At 39.2% G+C, this 22,595-nt stretch overlaps 1 protein-coding gene across 2 annotated transcripts in view; it reads left to right on the top strand.

The window, feature by feature from the left end:
* ABTB3 (ankyrin repeat and BTB domain containing 3) overlaps positions 1-22,595 on the top strand; it is a 197,622-nt gene that overhangs the window by 149,947 nt on the left and 25,080 nt on the right. For both annotated transcript variants that reach the window (XM_073567817.1, XM_073567816.1), the window contains 7 exons: positions 6,057-6,222; positions 7,295-7,384; positions 7,595-7,696; positions 9,210-9,303; positions 9,925-10,060; positions 10,830-11,050; positions 18,284-18,462. In XM_073567817.1, the coding sequence (XP_073423918.1) occupies positions 6,057-6,222; positions 7,295-7,384; positions 7,595-7,696; positions 9,210-9,303; positions 9,925-10,060; positions 10,830-11,050; positions 18,284-18,462 (988 nt within the window). The remainder of the gene's footprint in view (positions 1-6,056; positions 6,223-7,294; positions 7,385-7,594; positions 7,697-9,209; positions 9,304-9,924; positions 10,061-10,829; positions 11,051-18,283; positions 18,463-22,595) is intronic.

Genomic DNA, 22,595 nt, shown 5'->3' with positions numbered 1-22,595 from the left:
ATTGTGCTATTCCTCTGTTATTCCTCCTGGAAATACATGAATACATTACATATTACATTGTGCTATTCCTCTGTTATTCCTCATGGAAAGACATGAATAAATTACATATTACATTGTGCTATTCTTGTTATTCCTCCTGGACATGTATTTATAAGTAACATATTACATTGTGCTATTCCTCTGTTATTCCTCTTGGAAATACATGACTAAATTACATATTTCATTATACTATTCTTCTGTTATTCCTCCCGGGAAATACATGAATACATTACATATTACATTGTGCTATTCCTCTGTTATTCCTCCTGGAAATACAAGAATACATTACATATTACATTGTGCCATTCCTCTGTTATTCCTCCTGGAAACACATGAATAAATTACATATTACACTGTGGTATTCCTCTGTTATGTCATTTATTCATGTCTTTACATATTACGTTGTGCTATTCCTCTGTTATTCCTCCTGGAAATATATTAATACATTTTACATTGTGCAATTCCTCTGTTATTCCTCCTGGAAATACATGAATAAATTGCAAATTTCATTGTGCTATTCCTCTGTTATTCCTCCTGGAAATACATGAATAAATTACATATTACATTGTGCTATTCCTCTGTTATTCCTCCTGGAAATACATGAATAAATTAGATATTACATTGTGCTATTCCTCCTGGAAATACATGAATAAATTACATATTATATTGTGCTATTCCTCAGTTATTCCTCCTGGATAAATATTTATAAATAACATATTATAGTGTGCTATTCCTCTGTTATCCCTCCTGGAAATATATGAATAAATTACATATTACATTGTGCTATTCCTATGTTATTCCTCCTGGAAATACATGAATAAATTACATATTCCATTGTGCTATTCCTCTGTTATTCCTCCTGGGAAATACATGAATACATTACATATTACATTGTGCTATTCCTCTATTATTCCTCATGGAAATATATGAATACATTACATTTTACATTGTGCAATTCCTCTGTTATTCCTCCTTGAAATACATGAATAAATTACATATTACATTGTGCTATTTCTCTATTATTCCTCCCGGAAACACATGAATAAATTACATATTACATTGTGCTATTCCTCTGTTATTCCTCCCGGAAGCACATGAATAAATGACATATTACATTGTGCTATTTCTCTGTTATTCCTCCTGGAAACACATGAATAAATTACATATTTCATTATACTATTCTTCTGTTATTCCTCCCGGGAAATACATGAATACATTACATATTACATTGTGCTATTCCTCTGTTATTCCTCCTGGAAATACAAGAATACATTACATATTACATTGTGCTATTCCTCTGTTATTCCTCCTGGAAACACATGAATAAATTACATATTACACTGTGGTATTCCTCTGTTATGGCATTTATTCATGTCTTTACATATTACATTATGCTATTCCTCTGTTATTCCTCCTGGAAATATATTAATACATTTTACATTGTGCAATTCCTCTGTTATTCCTCCTGGAAATACATGAATAAATTACATATTACATTGTTCTATTCCTCTGTTATTCCTCCTGGAAATACATGAATAAATTACATATTACATTGTGCTATTCCTCTGTCATTCCTCCCGGAAACACATGAATAAATTACATATTACATTGTGCTATTCCTCTGTTATTCCTCCCGGAAACACATGAATAAATTACATATTACATTGTGCTATTCCTCTGTTATTCCTCATGGAAAGACATGAATAAATTACATATTACATTGTGCTATTCCTCTGTTATTCCTCATGGAAAGACATGAATAAATTACATATTACATTGTGCTATTCCTCTGTTATTCCTCCCGGAAACACATGAATAAATTGCATCTTACATTGTGCTATTCCTCTGTTATTCCTCCCGGAAACACATGAATAAATTACATATTACATTGTGCTATTCCTCTGTTATTCCTCCTGGAAATACATGAATAAATTACATATTACATTGTGCTATTCCTCTGTTATTCCTCCTGGAAACACATGAATAAATTACATATTTCATTATACTATTCTTCTGTTATTCCTTCCGGGAAATACATGAATACATTACATATTACATTGTGCTATTCCTCTGTTATTCCTCATGGAAATATATGAATAAATTACATATTACATTGTGCTATTCCTCTGTTATTCCTCCTGGAAATACATGAATACATTACATATTACATTGTGCTATTCCTCTGTTATTCCTCATGGAAAGACATGAATAAATTACATATTACATTGTGCTATTCTTGTTATTCCTCCTGGACATGTATTTATAAGTAACATATTACATTGTGCTATTCCTCTGTTATTCCTCTTGGAAATACATGACTAAATTACATATTTCATTATACTATTCTTCTGTTATTCCTCCCGGGAAATACATGAATACATTACATATTACATTGTGCTATTCCTCTGTTATTCCTCCTGGAAATACAAGAATACATTACATATTACATTGTGCCATTCCTCTGTTATTCCTCCTGGAAACACATGAATAAATTACATATTACACTGTGGTATTCCTCTGTTATGTCATTTATTCATGTCTTTACATATTACGTTGTGCTATTCCTCTGTTATTCCTCCTGGAAATATATTAATACATTTTACATTGTGCAATTCCTCTGTTATTCCTCCTGGAAATACATGAATAAATTGCAAATTTCATTGTGCTATTCCTCTGTTATTCCTCCTGGAAATACATGAATAAATTACATATTACATTGTGCTATTCCTCTGTTATTCCTCCTGGAAACACATGAATAAATTAGATATTACATTGTGCTATTCCTCCTGGAAATACATGAATAAATTACATATTATATTGTGCTATTCCTCAGTTATTCCTCCTGGATAAATATTTATAAATAACATATTATAGTGTGCTATTCCTCTGTTATCCCTCCTGGAAATATATGAATAAATTACATATTACATTGTGCTATTCCTATGTTATTCCTCCTGGAAATACATGAATAAATTACATATTCCATTGTGCTATTCCTCTGTTATTCCTCCTGGGAAATACATGAATACATTACATATTACATTGTGCTATTCCTCTATTATTCCTCATGGAAATATATGAATACATTACATTTTACATTGTGCAATTCCTCTGTTATTCCTCCTTGAAATACATGAATAAATTACATATTACATTGTGCTATTTCTCTATTATTCCTCCCGGAAACACATGAATAAATTACATATTACATTGTGCTATTCCTCTGTTATTCCTCCCGGAAGCACATGAATAAATGACATATTACATTGTGCTATTTCTCTGTTATTCCTCCTGGAAACACATGAATAAATTACATATTTCATTATACTATTCTTCTGTTATTCCTCCCGGGAAATACATGAATACATTACATATTACATTGTGCTATTCCTCTGTTATTCCTCCTGGAAATACAAGAATACATTACATATTACATTGTGCTATTCCTCTGTTATTCCTCCTGGAAACACATGAATAAATTACATATTACACTGTGGTATTCCTCTGTTATGGCATTTATTCATGTCTTTACATATTACATTATGCTATTCCTCTGTTATTCCTCCTGGAAATATATTAATACATTTTACATTGTGCAATTCCTCTGTTATTCCTCCTGGAAATACATGAATAAATTACATATTACATTGTTCTATTCCTCTGTTATTCCTCCTGGAAATACATGAATAAATTACATATTACATTGTGCTATTCCTCTGTCATTCCTCCCGGAAACACATGAATAAATTACATATTACATTGTGCTATTCCTCTGTTATTCCTCCCGGAAACACATGAATAAATTACATATTACATTGTGCTATTCCTCTGTTATTCCTCATGGAAAGACATGAATAAATTACATATTACATTGTGCTATTCCTCTGTTATTCCTCATGGAAAGACATGAATAAATTACATATTACATTGTGCTATTCCTCTGTTATTCCTCCCGGAAACACATGAATAAATTGCATCTTACATTGTGCTATTCCTCTGTTATTCCTCCCGGAAACACATGAATAAATTACATATTACATTGTGCTATTCCTCTGTTATTCCTCATGGAAAGACATGAATAAATTACATATTACATTGTGCTATTCCTCTGTTATTCCTCCCGGAAACACATGAATAAATTGCATCTTACATTGTGCTATTCCTCAGTTATTCCTCCTGGAAATACATGAATAAATTACATATTACATTGTTCTATTCCTCTGTTATTCCTCATGGAAAGACATGAATAAATTACATATTACATTGTGCTATTCCTCTGTTATTCCTCCCGGAAACACATGAATAAATTGCATCTTACATTGTGCTATTCCTCTGTTATTCCTCCCGGAAACACATGAATAAATTACATATTACATTGTGCTATTTCTCTGTTATTCCTCCTGGGAAATACATGAATACATTACATATTACATTGTGCTATTCCTCTATTATTCCTCATGGAAATATATGAATAAATTACATTTTACATTGTGCTATTTCTCTATTATTCCTCCCGGAAGCACATGAATAAATGACATATTACATTGTGCTATTTCTCTGTTATTCCTCCTGGGAAATACATGAATACATTACATATTACATTGTGCTATTCCTCTGTTATTCCTCCTGAAAACACATGAATAAATTACATATTACATTGTGCTATTCCTCTGTTATTCCTCATTGAAAGACATGAATAAATTACATATTACATTGTGCTATTCCTCTGTTATTCCTCCCGGAAACACATGAATAAATTGCATCTTACATTGTGCTATTCCTCTGTTATTCCTCCCGGAAACACATGAATAAATTACATATTACATTGTGCTATTTCTCTGTTATTCCTCCTGGGAAATACATGAATACATTACATATTACATTGTGCTATTCCTCTATTATTCCTCATGGAAATATATGAATAAATTACATTTTACATTGTGCTATTTCTCTATTATTCCTCCCGGAAGCACATGAATAAATGACATATTACATTGTGCTATTTCTCTGTTATTCCTCCTGGGAAATACATGAATACATTACATATTACATTGTGCTATTCCTCTGTTATTCCTCCTGGAAACACATGAATAAATTACATATTACATTGTGCTATTTCTCTGTTATTCCTCCTGGGAAATACATGAATACATTACATATTACATTGTGCTATTCCTCTATTATTCCTCCTGGAAACACATGAATAAATTACATTTTACATTGTGCTATTCCTCTGTTATTCCTCCTGGAAATATATTAATAAATTACATTTTACATTGTGCAATTCCTCTGTTATTCCTCCTGGAAATACATGAATAAATTACAAATTTCATTTTGCTATTCCTCTGTTTTTCCTCCTGGAAATACATGAATAAATTACATATTATATTGTGCTATTCCTCAGTTATTCCTCCTGGAAATACATGAATAAATTACATATTTCATTGTACTATTCCTCTGTTATTCCTCCTGGAAAAACATGAATACATCACATATTTCATTGTGCTATTCCTCTGTTACTCCTCCTGGAAATACATGACTAAATTACAGATTTCATTGTACTATTCTTCTGTTATTCTTCCTGGAAATACATGAATAAATGACATATTATATTGTGCTATTCCTCTGTTATTCCTCCTGGAAATACATGAAAACATTACATATTTCATTGTGCTATTCCTCTGTTATTCCTCCTGGAAATACATGAAAACATTACATATTTCATTGTGCTATTCCTCTGTTATTCCTCCTGGAAATATATGAATGCATTACATATTACATTGTGCTATTCCTCTGTTATTCTTCCTGGAAATACATGAATAAATAACCTAGTGGCCATTATTATTACCTATTTAATAATGCCAGAGCTCCTTTTCTTAGAAACTTATATTGTGTCATTCCTCTGTTATTCCTCCTGGAACTATATGAACATTATCATTCCATTTGTAAAAAAAAAAAATTATGATCCCTACACCATTGATCTTCATCCTGAATAAATCCATCTCCGTTCCCCGCAGGGCTGATGACTGTTTTTGCGCGTCTCGCAAACTGGACGCGGTGGCCACAGAAGCGAAGTTTAAGCAGGATCTCGGGTTTCGGATGCTGAACTGCGGCCGGACCGACCTGGTGAAGCAAGCGGTGACTCTGCTCGGCCCCGAGGGGATCAACAGCATGAGCGAGCAAGTAAGTAGGTCGCCACCTGCTGGATGTAAGTGAAATGACACAATTATCCGTTGTTTTTTTTCGTTTTCGTTTTTTCCTCCCCTTCTCCCCAGAGCCATAACTTTTTTATTTTTCCATCCACATAGCCGTATGAGGGCTTGTTTTTCGCGGGACGAGTTGTACTTTTGAATGACACCATCCATTTTATCATGTGATGCACTGGAATGTGGAAAAAATATTCCAAAGGTGTCGAAATGACAAAATGACAAAAAAAAGCGCAATTTCACAATTGTTTTGGGGGTTTTTCAATTACCATGTTCATTATATGGTAAAACTGAGCTGGCAATATGATTTTCCAGGTCAATACGAGTATGCAGATACCAAACATGTATAGGTTTTTTCTTAAAAAATTAAGTTTTGAAGAAAAATTAGATTTTATAAAGAAAATTTTGGGGTTTCTCGTCTTTTTCCCAGACCCGCAGCGGTTTAATTTTTTAGGATCTGGGGCTGGGTGAGGGCTTATTTTTTGCGCCCTGGCCTGATGTTTTTCGTGATACCATTTCGGGGTAGATACGATGTTTTGATCGCCTCTTATTGCATTTATCACAATGTTAGGGCGACCAAAAAAAACGTAATTTTTTTTTCTTGATGTGACGTTTAATTTATTTTATACTTTGATAGATCGGACTTTTATCAAACGCAGCAGCACCGAATATATTTTTTTTATTATTGCTTTAATTTTAAAAGAAAGGGATGATTTGAACTATTATTTTTTTTTTTTTTTTATATATTTTTCAAAACATTTTTTTCAGACTTTTTCCTGTATTTAATAGTCCCCTTAGGGGACTTGAAGCTACAATCCTCCGATCCTACACATACAGGGCATCAGCATTGCTATGTGTAGCAGAAATCACAATCTCTTATGAACAGCTGCTAAGCGCCGGCTTTCACAGGAGCATCGTAATGACAGGCACGGGGGTCCCCGGATACTATGACAACCCATCGGAGCCCCGAAATTATTATATCCTCATAATAATAAAGGTGAAAATTCCGGATTTCTCTTACTAAGTGTCCTTTATTACGACTTCTCCAGGGGATGACCCCTCTGATGTACGCCTGCGTCAGGGGAGATGAAGCGATGGTACAGATGCTCCTGGACGCGGGTGCCGAACTCAACGTGGAGGTAATTGATCCCGTGTAAACGTCATGGACCATTGATTGGGTTTTCTGCCAAAATTTGCTTTTCTGCCTCTTTAAAAAAAAAAAAAATTTGGAGCAAGACTGGAATAATTTTGGTGCACCAAAAAAAGCAAAGTATGTTACTCTAAAACACACGGGGCAGAACAATAACACACGGCCAATATAGCTAGCGGTTTTTTCTTTTTTTTTGCAGGTCCCAACCACAGCTCACAAATTCCCATCTGTCCACCCTGAAACCCGGCACTGGACGGCGCTGACATTCGCCGTCCTCCAGGGCCATATTCCCGTGGTGCAGGTATAAGACCGGATCGTTTACTATATAAGATACTCCATGACTGTCAGATATGGACGAGACCGAGGAGTGAGAGCTACCGTGTGTCCGTCTATAGGGATCTACTGTATCAGTCAGAGGGATAGACAGATAGAGGTGCAGATGATGAAAAAGAAGGAGCGAGGGAGAAAACAGAGAAAGAAAGAGGGAAAGAAAGAAGAAAGTGAAAGCAAGAACGAGAGAGAGAAGGAAGGAAAGAAAGGAAGAAAAAAGAAGGAAGGAAAAGAAAGAGGGAAAGAAAGAAAGATGGAAAGAAAGGGTAAAGAAAAAGGAGGGAAAGAAAGAAGTAAAGGGGAAAGAAAGCAAAAAAGAAAGAAAGTGAAAGAAGGAACGAGAGAGAAGGAAAGAAAGAGGGGAAGAAAGTGAAAGAAAGAATGAGATAGAGAAGGAAGGAAGGAATGAAAGAAAAAAGGGAAGGAAAGAAAGATGGGAAGAAAGGCGTAAAGAAAAAAGAGAAAGAAAGAAGTAAAGAAAGAAAAGGGGAAAGAAAGCGAAAAATAAATAAAGTGAAAGTAAGAAAAAGAAGGAGAGAGAAAAAAGAGAGAGAGAGAGAAGGAAAGAAAGAAGGAAGGAAAGAAAAAAAAATGAAAAGAGGGAAAGAAAAAAGAAAGTGAAAGAGAAAGAAAGAAAGAAAGAAAGAAAGAAAGAAAGAAAGAAAGAAAATAAGAAATAGGGAAAGGGTAGATGAGAGACGCCAGTGTAGATATTTATGTTAAAGATACATACTGTATGATGTAGATAGAAAGAAAAAAGAAAACAGAGAAAAAGTGAGAGAGAGAAAGAAAGAAGAATAGAAAGAAAGAAAATGAGAGAAAGAAAGCGAAGTAAAGAAAGATAAAAATAGAGAGAAAGAAAAAAGGGAAATATAGATAAAGAGAGAGAAAAAAGAGGAAATGAGAAAGTTAGAAAAAGAGAAAGTCCAAGAGTGAAAAAAGAGTGAAAAAAGAGTGAAAAGAGACAGAAAGAGAGAGAAAGTGAGAGAAAAATAGACAGAGAAAGAGAGGAGGGAAAGAAAAAGAGAGATATAAAAAGGGAGAGTGAGAGAAAAAGAGGAAGAGAGAGGAGAGATAGAGAGGGGGAAGAAACAGAGAAATAAAAAGAGAAAAAAAGAAGGAAAATAAATGAGAGAGCGAGAAAAAACTGCAGAAAGAGAAAAGGAAAGTGAAGGAAATCGAGTGAGAAAGAAAGTGACAGAGAAAGAGAGAGAGAAAGAGATATAAAAAGACAGCTAACGAGAGTGAGAAAAAGAAAGGAAGAAAGAGAGAGAAGGAAAGATAGAAAGAGAGAGGGGGAAGAAAGAGAGAGAAAGAAAATAAGAAGAAAGCGTATCTGGGCGCTGGATGTGTAGATGGACACATAATCGGTAGATATCTATGTGCTGTGTGTATCAGAGATCATTAGATGGATGAGGAGGTCAGGAATCGTGGACGGTCAGCCTCGTGCCGTTTCCATGTATGATGTCAGTGTTTCTCTCCAGTTGCTGTTGGACGCTGGCGCTAATGTAGAAGGATCTTTAGAAGCGGGTGAAGAAAATTACTCAGAAACTCCTCTACAACTGGCGGCAGCTGCAGGCGAGTAATCCACTTGGCAGACGCATGCACCGCTCTAACCCTGCTCATGAGGATAGCTGATCTAATCACTAGCTGACCTGCCAACATTTGCATCCATATTATCAGGATTTGTTTAAGCTCCACCCCTGATTCCACAACAAGACCATTATATGTTAGAAGACATTTGCATAAGCCTCGCCCCCGAGGTATCATTAGGGTCTGTAACTATGTGTGACTGGGCAGGGGTGGACTCTTTGATATAGGGACAGGACATATTGAAAAAACAATCATGTGTATGAATGATCTGATCTGACTTAGATTGGAGCCTCAGTGATTTCATTGACTCTTTTTATGCTATGGTGTGGGGCCCTGTGGGCATGAGGGCCACAATCAGTTGTTCTAAAACGAATGTAGGACACTTTTACATCTCTGTTGGGAGGATGAATCCAGACCAAGCCTAGTTGGTAGGTGAACATGCACTGGACCCTCCGGCTCAATTTGATGTTTGGAGTAAAATCATGGAAGGGGCCCCATAGTAAATTTTTCTACAGGACCCCGTCTCGTCTTTGTTCTTCGTGGGCGATACCCAATGATTGTCCTCAATTTGCTCAGTAACATGTCCTAAACCCCATCTGCCCACAGGAAACTTTGAGCTCGTGAGTTTGCTGCTGGAACGAGGAGCGGATCCCATGATAGGAACCTTGTACAGGAATGGAATTTCTACGGCTCCTCAAGGAGACATGAATTCCTTCAGCCAGGCCGCTGCCCACGGGCACAGGTAACTTATATACTACCACCCAGGCTCTTACACTATAAGCTTGGATATATATTTCCACCCATGGAGGATGACCGGTGCTGATTAAATGGATGTTTTGGATCTAGACCTCAACCAAATGCTCCTCAAGTTCCTCCATAGTTGAGGTTCTTCAAGGGCTTTCTTATCTCAACATATGACCCTTGTAAGATGTTAGAGTGCCCCCTTCTCTGGCGGACTTGAGCATTCATGTCTAGTTGGCCATGGTTTCCGCTGTCTTTTCTCCAGGAGTGATGGGAACGAGGGCGGTGGTAAGTAGTGGTAGTAGGAGATCTTTGTGCTGTACTTTCAGCTAGGTCATGGTAGCCACCAAGTCTTGCACCTTGCAGGTTCAAAGTATCTAGCCTATAGCATGTTCCACCTTCGGTTATCTGTTCCGCTAAAGTATTTTAAAGGGTTATTCCATTTTAATCAACTTATCACCTCTACACTGGAATATCAGCCACTGAGGCCCCCAACGATTACCGAAATGGGAGGCTTCGAGCCCCGTTTTACAGCAGCATGCACCCAGAAGTTTGCATTCTAGTCAATTGTGATCATGTCTTATCAGTTTAGCGTCCAAATATATAAAATGTCTTACGAGGTTAAGTAAATTTGGCGCATCTTACGATAACTCTAGAACTGTCTAGAACTGTTGTTCCAGTTTTTGCCTCCCACCCTCCTGCTGGAGTGATTTGGCGACTTTTTAAAAAAAGTTGTAAATTGAAAATATTAAAAACATAATTATTTTCAGGAATGTATTTCGGAAGCTTCTGTCCCAACCTGAGAAGGAGAAGAGTGACATTTTATCCTTGGAAGAAATTCTAGCTGAAGGGACAGATTTGCCGGAAACGACCAATGCTTCATTGTGTCCGAGTCGTAACAGCAAAGCTAAACTGAAGGCGTTAAAAGAGGCCATGTATCACAGCGCGGAGCACGGATACGTGGATATAACCATCGATATTAGAAGTTTAGGTGAGTCCATTTCTTTCCTTTAGACGCTTCCCTGCTATCCTCTACATTTAGGGACATATGTAGGGTCTAAGGGTTAACGTTTCTCCTTGTGGAGTGTGACATGCTGGCATGTCAGAGTGAAGAGACTTATAGGCCGTGCAATGCTCCTCTGGGAAATTAAATATGCAAACTGTCTCTTCAGAGAACTCTAGCGTCGCCTATTGGAAGCAACGATCCTAAAAGTCAATATCGACTCTTTAACGAGCCTTGCAATATCACCTAGGATAAAAGCCAAACCAGAATCTGAGTTGGCACGGTGTTTTGGGGTGTTGCCCCTCATCAGTGCAAAGTATGAGATCTAATTTGGCTAGGTGAGAGGCTCTGGACTGGGGTCTAAAGGCTAACGTTTCTTCTTCTTGTGGAGAGTCAGAGTGAGGAGACTTATAGGCCATACATGCTCCTCTGGGAAATTAAATATGCAAAGTGTCTCTTGAGGGAGGAAGAAGACTAGAACTCTAGTGACACCTATTGTAAGCAGCGATCCTAAAAGTCATAGGAGCATATATAGAGATTCTGGGATCCCATCTTCTGCTGTCCCTTGTTTGGAAGCTCCACTTCTGTTCCTGATCTGTATTGGCAGATCATCATTTGCTGTCTCCTCACTTCAGTGTCTAAGCCAGTTCCATTGTTTAACATGGCTCAGATATAGACAGAGAAGGGGGCTGGCTTTGCTATTGAAATAAGTGGTCAGACAGCTCCCTTCAAATAGCGCTGGGATCACATACCGACATAATGGTGTCCTATGTCGAGTACAAGGCCAGAAGTGAAGCCGCCAAACCCTGTCCTGGAGAGAATGTGCTTGGGCCCATTTAAAAAATACAACATTGTAGTGGACAAACCCTTTAACTTTATGACCTTATGAAATTAAGTAATAGAATCAGTACCTTGTAATACAATGGCTGCAATAACAGAGGCAAGGTTTGTTCCCATGGTCGTCCATACAGTTGAAATCTGTGGGCCGGCTTGGATTTCCGATATGGATATTACAGGTTGGAATTATCCTGCGGGTGTGAACATAGGTTTAAGTTATTCATGGCGATTCATGGACTTTCACCTGTTAACCTAATATCATCCCTATAATAGATCACCATAAGAGATTCCTGATCCTTAAAGGGATTTTTGCCCACAAACAAAATTACATTTTAATCAGTAGATCTTGGGATAAAAATAAGTTCCACTATTGGAGGTGGTAAAAAAAAATATGTTCCTGTGGTGAGATATTCTTATATATGTGCCTCTGCCAGGTACTATGTAATGGCGGAAACAACAGAAAGTATACAGACAGGACAGAATGGGATCGCAGCTGCTGCTTTCTGTCAGGTAAAACATTTTCCTGCCTGCTTAAAAACAATGTTTTACCTCACAGAAAAAATGTTTTACCTCACAGAAAAAGGTTTTACCTCACAGAAAAAATGTTTTACCTCACAGAAAAAGGTTTTACCTCACAGAAAAAATGTTTTACCTTACAGAAAAATGTTTTACCTCACAGAAAAAATGTTTTACCTTACAGAAAAAGGTTTTACCTCACAGAAAAAATGTTTTACCTCACAGAAAAAGGTTTTACCTCACAGAAAAAATGTTTTACCTTACAGAAAAAGGTTTTACCTCACAGAAAAAATGTTTTACCTCACAGAAAAATGTTTTACCTCACAGAAAGCAGCAGCTGTGATTCGACGCTGTCCTGTCTGTATACTGTCTGTTGCTTCCTATGCTGTCCTCTCTGTATACTGCCATTACACAGTACATAGCAAGGGTGCATTTATAAGATTATCTCAGCACAGGAACATTTTTTTTTTAACATATCCAATTGCGGAACGTATTATTCTTCCAAGATCTATTGAATAAATTATTTCTTGTTTGTGGGACAACCCCTTTTATTTTAACCTTACAGATGCTAAACTGGATGCGACAACATCCTCCGCAGTGAGAATTCCAACTCGTGACAGACCGGCACCATATATAGGTGTCTATAAATTTATGTTTACCGCTATTACTGCACATTATAAGGCTATTAGTCGTCACTACGGAGTTGGGGTGACACCATAAACATTTATCAGCGGCGTCCGGCTCTACTATTCCTGCAGTTAAGGCAATAAATCCATGGCGGATTCGGCGGACGCAGTACTAGAACGCGAGTCACCGACTTCTACCTTCATTATGGCCGCATGGGCTTACGTTACATAAATCCAATGTGACGGCAGAATGGGAACAGTCCTGTCCTAAAAGTAAATAGCCTACAATTGAAAAAAAAAAACACCATAAAAGTTTCTCCTCTTCAATGACATGCCTCCCTGCACATACACTGCGCCCCTTCCCGCGACTAATGAGGCGTGTTTCATTTGCCACCCGGGGGCTTTGACGATCAGCCGCAGTCAGGAGGAAGAGCGCCGCTGGCGCTGGATTTTTGCTTTGCCTCTTAGGGTCCATTTATTATGTATCTTTATATAGAAATGTTTATTTTGATTTCTATATAGTACAAGCATGGAAAATAAGATCTATGCCGGAGACTGGGAGTGTCAAAATTAGGTGTAGACCAGCATTGGACGGGGGGGCCCAACTTGCATCTGACGGACCACTCTCCATTTATCAGGGATTTGTCCCTATGGGGAAGTGATTAGCTACAAATGCGGTTATCCTCTGTTGGACAATTTGGACCCTATAGTAGACAACGTTTGTCCATATGTACTAATAGTGGGTGGTCGACGGACTCAGGACCTCCTTTCTAAGAGCTAAGACTAAAGTTGAGCAAACTGATTCGATGTCAGTCAAATTCGAGTCGATGTTTTAGGAATTTGCTGAACTTGTCTAATTCAACCAGTTTGGGATTTACTTCACCAATTTACTCATTGCAGAAGATTGCATCGTCCAGAGAAAGCTCACATGAACTCAGGCGCCATCATGTGTTCTTCCCAGTAGTGGCTTGCAGCCATCATATTGTATAGCACAGCCAATATAAAAACAGAAGCAGGGAACGCAGCTACTCTTTGGTGAATCTGGACAGTGAGAGGACGTCACAGCTTAGCAATTGTGGGGACATAAACCCATAAAACACTGAATAAACTGTACAGTGTGTGACAGTGCAGCAGTGAAGACGATTAGTTTGTAAGGAACAGGTTGTTGGATACCATAACAAAAAAATCACTAACTGCCAGTGATTTTTGATTTTTGCTTATTTTTGTTTATTTGGTGGTATAATATTGGTTTGTGGGGTGCCCTTCAGTGATAACTTGTTGGATGCCATGTTCGATATGTTGCAAACCTTGGATAAAGGAACATGAAGATCTCTGGAGATGGACTTGTAACCTTGAGATTGTTGATATTTTTCAACAGTTTTGGTTCTCAGGTCCTCAGACAGTTCTCTTCTCATCTTTCTGTTCTCCATGCATAGTATATCACACAAAGACACACAATGCAAAGACTGAGCCAACGTCTCCCCTTTTTTATCTGGTTTCAGGTGTGATTTTCATATTGACCACACCTGTTACTTGCCACAGGTGAGTTTGAATGAGCATCACAAGCTTGAAACAAAGTTGTTTACCCACATTTTTGGAAAGGTGCCAACAATTTTATCTGGCCCATTTTTGGTGTTTCGTGTAAAATGATGTCCAATTTGCCTTTTTTTCTCTGTTTTTTTTGTGTTGTTCCAATATTCTCAAAGGAAATAAACAAGTATATAACAAAACGTGTAATTGCAATAATTTTTTTTTTTTTTGAGAAGTACTTCATTTTCTGGAACAATTTCAAGGGTACCAACACTTTTGGCCATGACTGTATATGTAGACATTACTTACCATGGCTGTGTTTGTGTTACAGAGCTCAGAGCTTAACACAGTTGAATATAATCATAGAAGACCTCCGAGAGTTAGACACATATTTTTAGGGAAAGTGGAGGCTTCGTCATACTTGAGATCTGCAGTGAATCAATTTGCTTCAAATCAAATTTTTTTGTAAAAATTAGTCAAAGCTGTCAAATTCAAATTTTCAAAACATTCACTCATATCTATTCAGTATCTCCAAGTTAACATATATTATTGGATAGATCTCTTAGACCTGATGAGACTGGTGTACTAACTTTGAAAATCCACGTCAGAATGGCAGTATCATACTGATTAAAATGAGAATTTTAGGAGTCCAGCTAAAGAGTCCAAATGAATTTTGTCTCCACGCACCCAACCTGACTGTGCAGCTTGCATTGAGCAGTGTGAGATCTCAGCAGGGAGGAAGGACAATTAGGGGCTTTGCAGTACTTTTGATTTGCTACTAATCAGATTTTTGGCAAAAATTCGGAAAAGCTGGAGAATTTCAAAAATGTTGCTCATCTCTAGCCAGGACATGTTGAAGAACTTCTGTGTGCTCATCATCACCAATCTGCAACAGTTACAAAGTGCAGGAGGATGATATAGTTATCCGGGAACCAAAAATTTAAAGTTCAGAAACCCCATTAATTACTACCTTTGGGTAAAATGTGTTTAAGGAGCACTTGTTGTATTGGCAAAAATTCGGAAAAGCTGGAGAATTTCAAAAATGTTGCTCATCTCTAGCCAGGACATGTTGAAGAACTTCTGTGTGCTCATCATCACCAACCTGCAACAGCTACAAAGTGCAGGAGGATAATATAGTTATCCGGGGACCAAAAATTTAAAGTTCAGAAACCCCATTAATTACTACCTTTGGGTAAAATGTGTTTAAGGAGCACTTGTTGTAAGCGGCCCTTTCTGACAGCGGGTTTAAGAGGGTTCCTTGATGACCCACCATGATTTTTCCGAGAACCGTACTCCATGGATAACATTGAATCTCATATCTTTAAGCTGCACTAGGTTTTTATTAGTGTTGGAAAAATTTCGGCACAGCTACTGTTAGATTGTAACCTCCGCTCTATATTTTTGCACCAGTCAAGAGAAGGAGGCAGCTCAGATGTCCAGGCTTCAGTAACGGTTAATGAAGCGAGGCTTCATAATTTAATTTCACTACCTGCGTTACATGTATCGTTTAACCCCCCCCTTCCCGCTCGCTAGATGTAATTTGCCTTTTAGTACAATCCACGAACCCTCGTAATTGAAGATTTAAGAATTAAAAGAAAACCAGAGCCGGTGTCACAGGTGTTTAAATTGACGCCCCGCTGTGCGGAGAAATGGAACTTCCCGGAGGTGGAAGACATTTTCTCCGCCGTTGGTAGCACAAGAAATAATAAAGAGCAGAATAGTGTGAATAGATTGATGCTTTGTTTAGTTTTTTTTTATCCCGGCTAAAAATACTTGTTCGGCCACCTAGCATTGGTGGCGAGCTAAGTAGGACACTCCGTGCCAGCTTTAATACAGTATGCACTGGAGGTCTACATGTGGTATTCAATGTGATGTGTTATGACGCCTAAACATTGCTATGGGTTGTTTCTTTCTATTTTGCTCTATAAGAAATTTTTAATGCTGCCAATGGGAGGGGTGAAGGGGCTACTGCCTGGTAGCCTAAGGGGTCATGCACTTATAAGTGATTTTCTCATACAAGAAAATAGGCCCGAGTTTCATCAGTGCTTTTGGTCAGAGTTTGATGAGAGTGTCTTCAGAGTTTGGTCAAGGTTTAGTTAGAGTGCCTTCAGAGTTTGGTGATAGTGCCTTCAGAGTTTAGTGAGAGTGTCTTTAGAGTCTGGTCAGAGTTTAGTCTAATTGTGAATCTGGTCAGAGCTTGGTTTGAGTGTGAATCTGGCTAGAGTTTGGTCAAAGTGTCTTTAGAGTCTTGTCAGAGTTTGATCAAAGAGTGTTTAGAGTCTGGTCAGGGTTTGGTCAAAGTGTCTTTACAGTCTGGTCAGAGTGTCTTTAGAGTCTTGTGAGTTTGGTCAAAGCGTCTTTAGAGTCTGGTCAGAATTTGGTCAAAGTGTCTTTAGAGTCTGGTCAGGGTTTGGTCAAAGTTTCTTTAGAGTCTGGTCAGAATTTGGTCAAAGTGTCTTTAGAGTCTGGTCAGGGTTTGGTCAAAGTTTCTTTAGAGTCTGGTCAGAATTTGGTCAAAGTGTCTTTAGAGTCTGGTCAGGGTTTGGTCAAAGTTTCTTTAGAGTCTGGTCAGAATTTGGTCAAAGTGTCTTTAGAGTCTGGTCAGAGTTTGGTCAAAGTTTCTTTAGAGTCTGATCAGAATTTGGTCAAAGTGTCTTTAGAGTCTGGTCAGGGTTTGGTCAAAGTTTCTTTAGAGTCTGATCAGAGTATGGTCAAAGTGTCTTTACTGTCTGGTCAGAGTTTGGTCAAAGTGTTTTTAGAGTCTGGTCAGTTTGCTCAAAGAGTCTTCAGAGTTTCATCACAAAAACTGACGTATGAATGAGCCCTTCATTCCATACATCATTTTCAAGACAGCCACAACAGTAATGCCCATCACTAGAAGAAATCTGGCATGCTTATGTTTCACCTATGTAGGATAAGACTAAGCAGCTGCCAGAAACTACTGACTTTGCTTTTTTCATCCCTGTTGAATAAGGAATTGTGCATTTTAACAAGGCGGCAGATTATTTACTCAAAAACTAAAGAATCATGCTGCCTGATTCTTACTTCCCAGATATCTGCATAGTTGCCATCATTTCTGGGGAGGTTTTAACATTGCCCCCAATTATACCCTCACCCCTCCCAAGAACGCCCACACCCCCCTCCTATTAAAATCTCCCATCAGCCCAGAGCCTCCAAATTTTGGGCAGGGTTACCATAAATCCTGGCACTCTTTAGCCCAATAGTCCTGGTACATCCGGGACAGTTGTCAATTATGCATCTGCCATCAGAAAGTCCCTATATACAGTTGATGGTTGCCCATTCTTGCCAAAATTGTCAGGTTTGGCTGAGATATCTCCAGTGTTTGGCCTCCCGAAAGGTTTTTCAACAGCAAGCGACAGAGGACAATGGGGCTGCCCGTAATCATTAAATTGTCCTTAGATCCTGTCAAGATCAGTGACATCTGTCATCCGTGATATAAAAATTAATTATTCAGACACTCTTTCTGGTGACGGGGTCATTGTCAACTTTTGGGCTACAGGTCAAGAATAATATCACCCTAGGTAGGAGTCCAGATTGAGAGGAGTCCCACTCCACCAGTCATGGGCAGCTTTTGAACACCCTCTCAATGGGATAGGCCTATGTTGTTTTGGGGATAGACACCCACCTAAAATACTCTGCGATAGCCTTATTGATCTATAAAATGCTGAGACGTGATGACATTTTCTTATAGGTGTCCCGTGGACGCTTCACACTTGGCTGGAATCCCTGCGTATCTCATTTCACCAACATAGACGTCCGCTGATCCAGTGTTTACTCAAAGAGTTCAAGTCTATCCAGGAGGAGGAATATACGGAAGAGCTGATCACACAGGGCCTGCCACTCATGTTTGAGATCCTGAAAGCAAGCAAGGTATGTAGTATGTTTCACCCCAGGGCTTCGTCAGGTGCTCTCACCATCCAGAACGCTTCTTCAGGTGCTCTCACCATCCAGAACATGCTCAAAGCCTATGGTCAAGAACCAACTCAATATTAAAAATGTTGCTCAATTTAACAGCTTACCCTTCATATAACATTAAAATAAGCCCAAAAAGAGTCAATTGTTTTACTAAACCGGAAATACAGTAGCTCTAGCTCAACAGGCCTGTGCAGCTTATCATCACTTTTCTAAAAGCTGCCTCCCCAGCTGAACCTCACCAAAAACTAAGGGGGCACCTGACTAGTAAGGCCCATCTCACAGTGTAAGAAGCACTGCTATACAGATACTTTTCAGTGACAACTATAGCTTTGAAGATGGAATAAAAAGGAACAAGTTGTAAGAAAATGACCTATTGTTTTAATGGGGCCTTTATATGTTAAATACACTGCTCAAATTTGATTTCTATTGATCATTTGGGCTTTATTGTTCTCAACGCATTCCACTATGTCATGAATAAAGATTTGCAGCTGGAATATTTCATTCAGTGATATCTAGGATGTGGTATTTTAGTGTCCCCTTTATGTTTTTGAGCAGTGTGTATTATTAAATGTATTTTTAAGTGTTCATATCACTATCTATCTATTTAAAAAGTCAGTGGCCACCAGTCCTTACATCAAACTCGCACTTCTTGTTTTCTACAGATGAGTTTTCAGCAGTCACATTATCATTAGAGGCATGATTACTAGGTAAGGTAACATCTCTACATACAGTAAATGACAAAGGATCCACCACCATTCACAATAGGTGATGTCACAGCTCACCTCCTCCCCCTCCTGTACAATGACTGATAACACCTCTATATACAATAGATAACATATGATTTACTATTCACAATAGGTGATGTCACAGCTCACCTCCTCCTCCTGTACTATGGACCCCCCACCTTGGATTTCCAGTAGGATCATATCCGACAGTCCACAGTATTGAGAGGCGAATGTAGAGGAAACCTTTTATGTATCTGCTCTACAGACACAAACCAGCCTAAAAATCCCACAGCGGCCGCCATTCCTGATCACTTCTTGCTTCTATCTTGACCGGCTTTCATCGGTTCTGATCGTTAGTTCCAATGGACATTTGTGCTCTGATCCAGGTTGACCACCTCACCAGTCAGTGAGATTTTGTGCCAGCAGGACATGCCAAGAAAAACCTTTTATGTGCTGAAATGGCATAATCACAGCCTCATCCGTTCCTACCTCATCACACAACGGCCTGCTCTGCCACTGATAAAAAATGACTTAGGTGCCACCTTCAGGACCAAGTAATGAATTAGGAAATTCTCCAATGTGGCTGCGCTGCATAAATCTCTCGGCTAATTGCTTTATCTGCTGGCCTGGCGCTCCATTAGCTGACACGGGTCTGTAAATGAAGACAAGTGGCCGTGTGCTGGTATGTGGACCTCCATGGGCTTATAGTTGAGTTTTCACTGGTCGTGCCCCTTCCTTATCTTTCATCTTGTCTTGAGATGTCCCAAGATGAGTCACATGAGATGTCGAACTTTGAAAAAAACTTTGACAATTTCATTCCTCTCATGGTGAGCCAAGAGGAAAGGTGAAGGACACAATACATAGAGGCACAGCAGGCACAATACATGGAGGCACGGCAGGCACAATACATGGAGGCACGGCAGGCACAATACATGGAGGCACTGCAGGCACAATACATGGAGGCACAATACATGGAGGCACGGCAGGCACAATACATGGAGGCACGGCAGGAACAATACATGGAGGCACGGCAGGCACAATACATGGAGGCACTGCAGGCACAATACATGGAGACACTGCAGGCACAATACATGGGGCACTGCAGGCACAATACATGGAGGCACTGCAGGCACAATACATGGAGGCACTGCAGGCACAATACATGGACGCACTGCAGGCACAATACATGGAGGCACTGCAGGCACAATACATGGAGGCACAGCAGGCACAATACATGGAGGCACTGCAGGCACAATACATGGAGAGACTGCAGGCACAATACATGGAGACACTGCAGGCACAATACATGGAGGCACTGCAGGCACAATACATGGATGCACTGCAGGCACAATACATGGAGGCACTGCAGGCACAATACATGGAGGCACGGCAGGCACAATACATGGGGGGCACTGCAGGCACAATACATGGAGGCACTACAGGCACAGTACATGGAGGCACAGCAGGCTCAATACATGGAGGCAGAGCAGGCACAATACTTGGGGGCAGGCATAATACATGGAGGCACTGCAGTCACAATACATGGGGGCACGGCAGGCATAATACATGGAGATACTGCAGGCACAATACATGGGGGCACTGCAGGCACAATACATGGGGGCACTGCAGGCACAATACATGGACGCACGGCAAGTACAATCCACGCGGGCCCAGAGCAAATGTCAGTTATTGGCATTAGGACCCTAGATTATTATCTGCCGCTAGCTCCAATGTTGGATCCTATGTGAGAACTGCAGCCCCGCTGCCCATCCACCATCTATGATGCCACTTCCAGTTCAGGATCTGGTCATTTCTATGTCGATCTCCTGGATCTAACGCTGTCAAGGTGTCAGCTTAGTTTAGATGTTATGATAAATCAGTCTTAAGCATTTTTCATAACTGAGTGCTCGGTGACCTCATGCAGAAATCCCCCACGGCTCACCCCACTGTACGTGAGCGAGGAGTGAATGGCATTGAATGGAAGGCAGATGTATCTCCTGCAAAGAATTCAACTCACATATCAGGATCTTGCCTCGTTCCGATCCCGTCATGTCTTCAATCGTCTCATTACTGGCCCCCAAGGACGTAACTTTCCTTCTCGCCCAGGGTTTCCCAAAGTTCACATCACAGCTGTGATTTTAAATGCAATTTCCAAGTTTATTCTTGGCAGATCTCCCAGCGTTTAGTCTGATGGGGCTTTTTATTCTTTCCTTCATTTCATTCCGGTCTACTGAGGAAAAGCCTTCATCTACTCTGAAAAAAAAACCCTTTTGTAGATCAGTTTTCTTCCATAGATCTTACAGACCTCAGAGCTGCAGCAAGATGTTGATTGTTTTTAATTACACCGACCATGGTGGTAATGAGTACCAGTACTCAGGAGTGAAATGTAATCAGCCATACTATAGCTGACAATGAGAAGAACTCCGCAGAGGCCGGCGCTGCAGGGAAGGCGCTGAAATATTGGGAGACGTTCAATGCTTCATCGATTTCATCGCTTTAGTGAGTAGGAAAATAAAAAAGAATAAAAGTTTACTTGTGTCATCAAGAACTTACAGAGGAATAAGGGAAGTGAACAAAATAGATCATTGCTTATATATAATCCACTGGGAACTCAGAAGATTGGACCCACCAAAGAAGGAGAGCCAACAGAAGAAATATTATTGAGATGGACCCAACAGAAGAAATGCTACTGAAGGACGACTAGAGAAAATAATACTGAAGGCCTACCAGAGGAAAGGATCCTTAAGAACCCCCAGAGGAAAGGATATTAAAGAACCACCAGAGGAAAGGATTCTAAAGACCCACAAGAGGAAAGAAGACTAAAGACTCAAGAGAGCAAAGGATACTAAAGACTCAAGAGATGGAAGGATACTAAAAACCAACCAGAGGAAAGGATACTAAAGACCCAATGGAGGAAAGGATACTAAAGACTCAAGAGAGGAAAGGATACTAAAGACCCAAGAGAGGAAAGGATACTAAAGACCCAAGAGATGAAAGGATACTAAAAACCCACCAGAGGAAAGGATACTAAAGACTCAAGAGAGGAAAGGATACTAAAGACCCAAGAGATGAAAGGATACTAAAAACCCACCAGAGGAAAGGATACTAAAGACCCAAGAGAGGAAATGATACTAAAGACCCAAGAGAGGAAAGGATACTAAAGACCCAAGAGATGAAAGGATACTAAAGACCCAAGAGAGGAAAGGATGCTAAAGACCCACGAGAGGAAAGGATACTAAAGACCCAAGAGAGGAAAGGATACTAAAGACCTACGAGAGGAAAGGATACTAAAGACCCAAGAGAGGAAAGGATGCTAAAGACCCAAGAGAGGAAAGGATACTAAAGACCTACGAGAGGAAAGGA

The sequence above is a fragment of the Dendrobates tinctorius genome, unplaced genomic scaffold (genome assembly GCF_039654945.1).
Source record: "Dendrobates tinctorius isolate UK_male_01 unplaced genomic scaffold, ASM3965494v1 ptg000020l, whole genome shotgun sequence".
In the NCBI taxonomy this organism is placed as follows: domain Eukaryota; kingdom Metazoa; phylum Chordata; class Amphibia; order Anura; family Dendrobatidae; genus Dendrobates; species Dendrobates tinctorius.
This window is presented reverse-complemented; position numbering and strand designations above follow the sequence as displayed.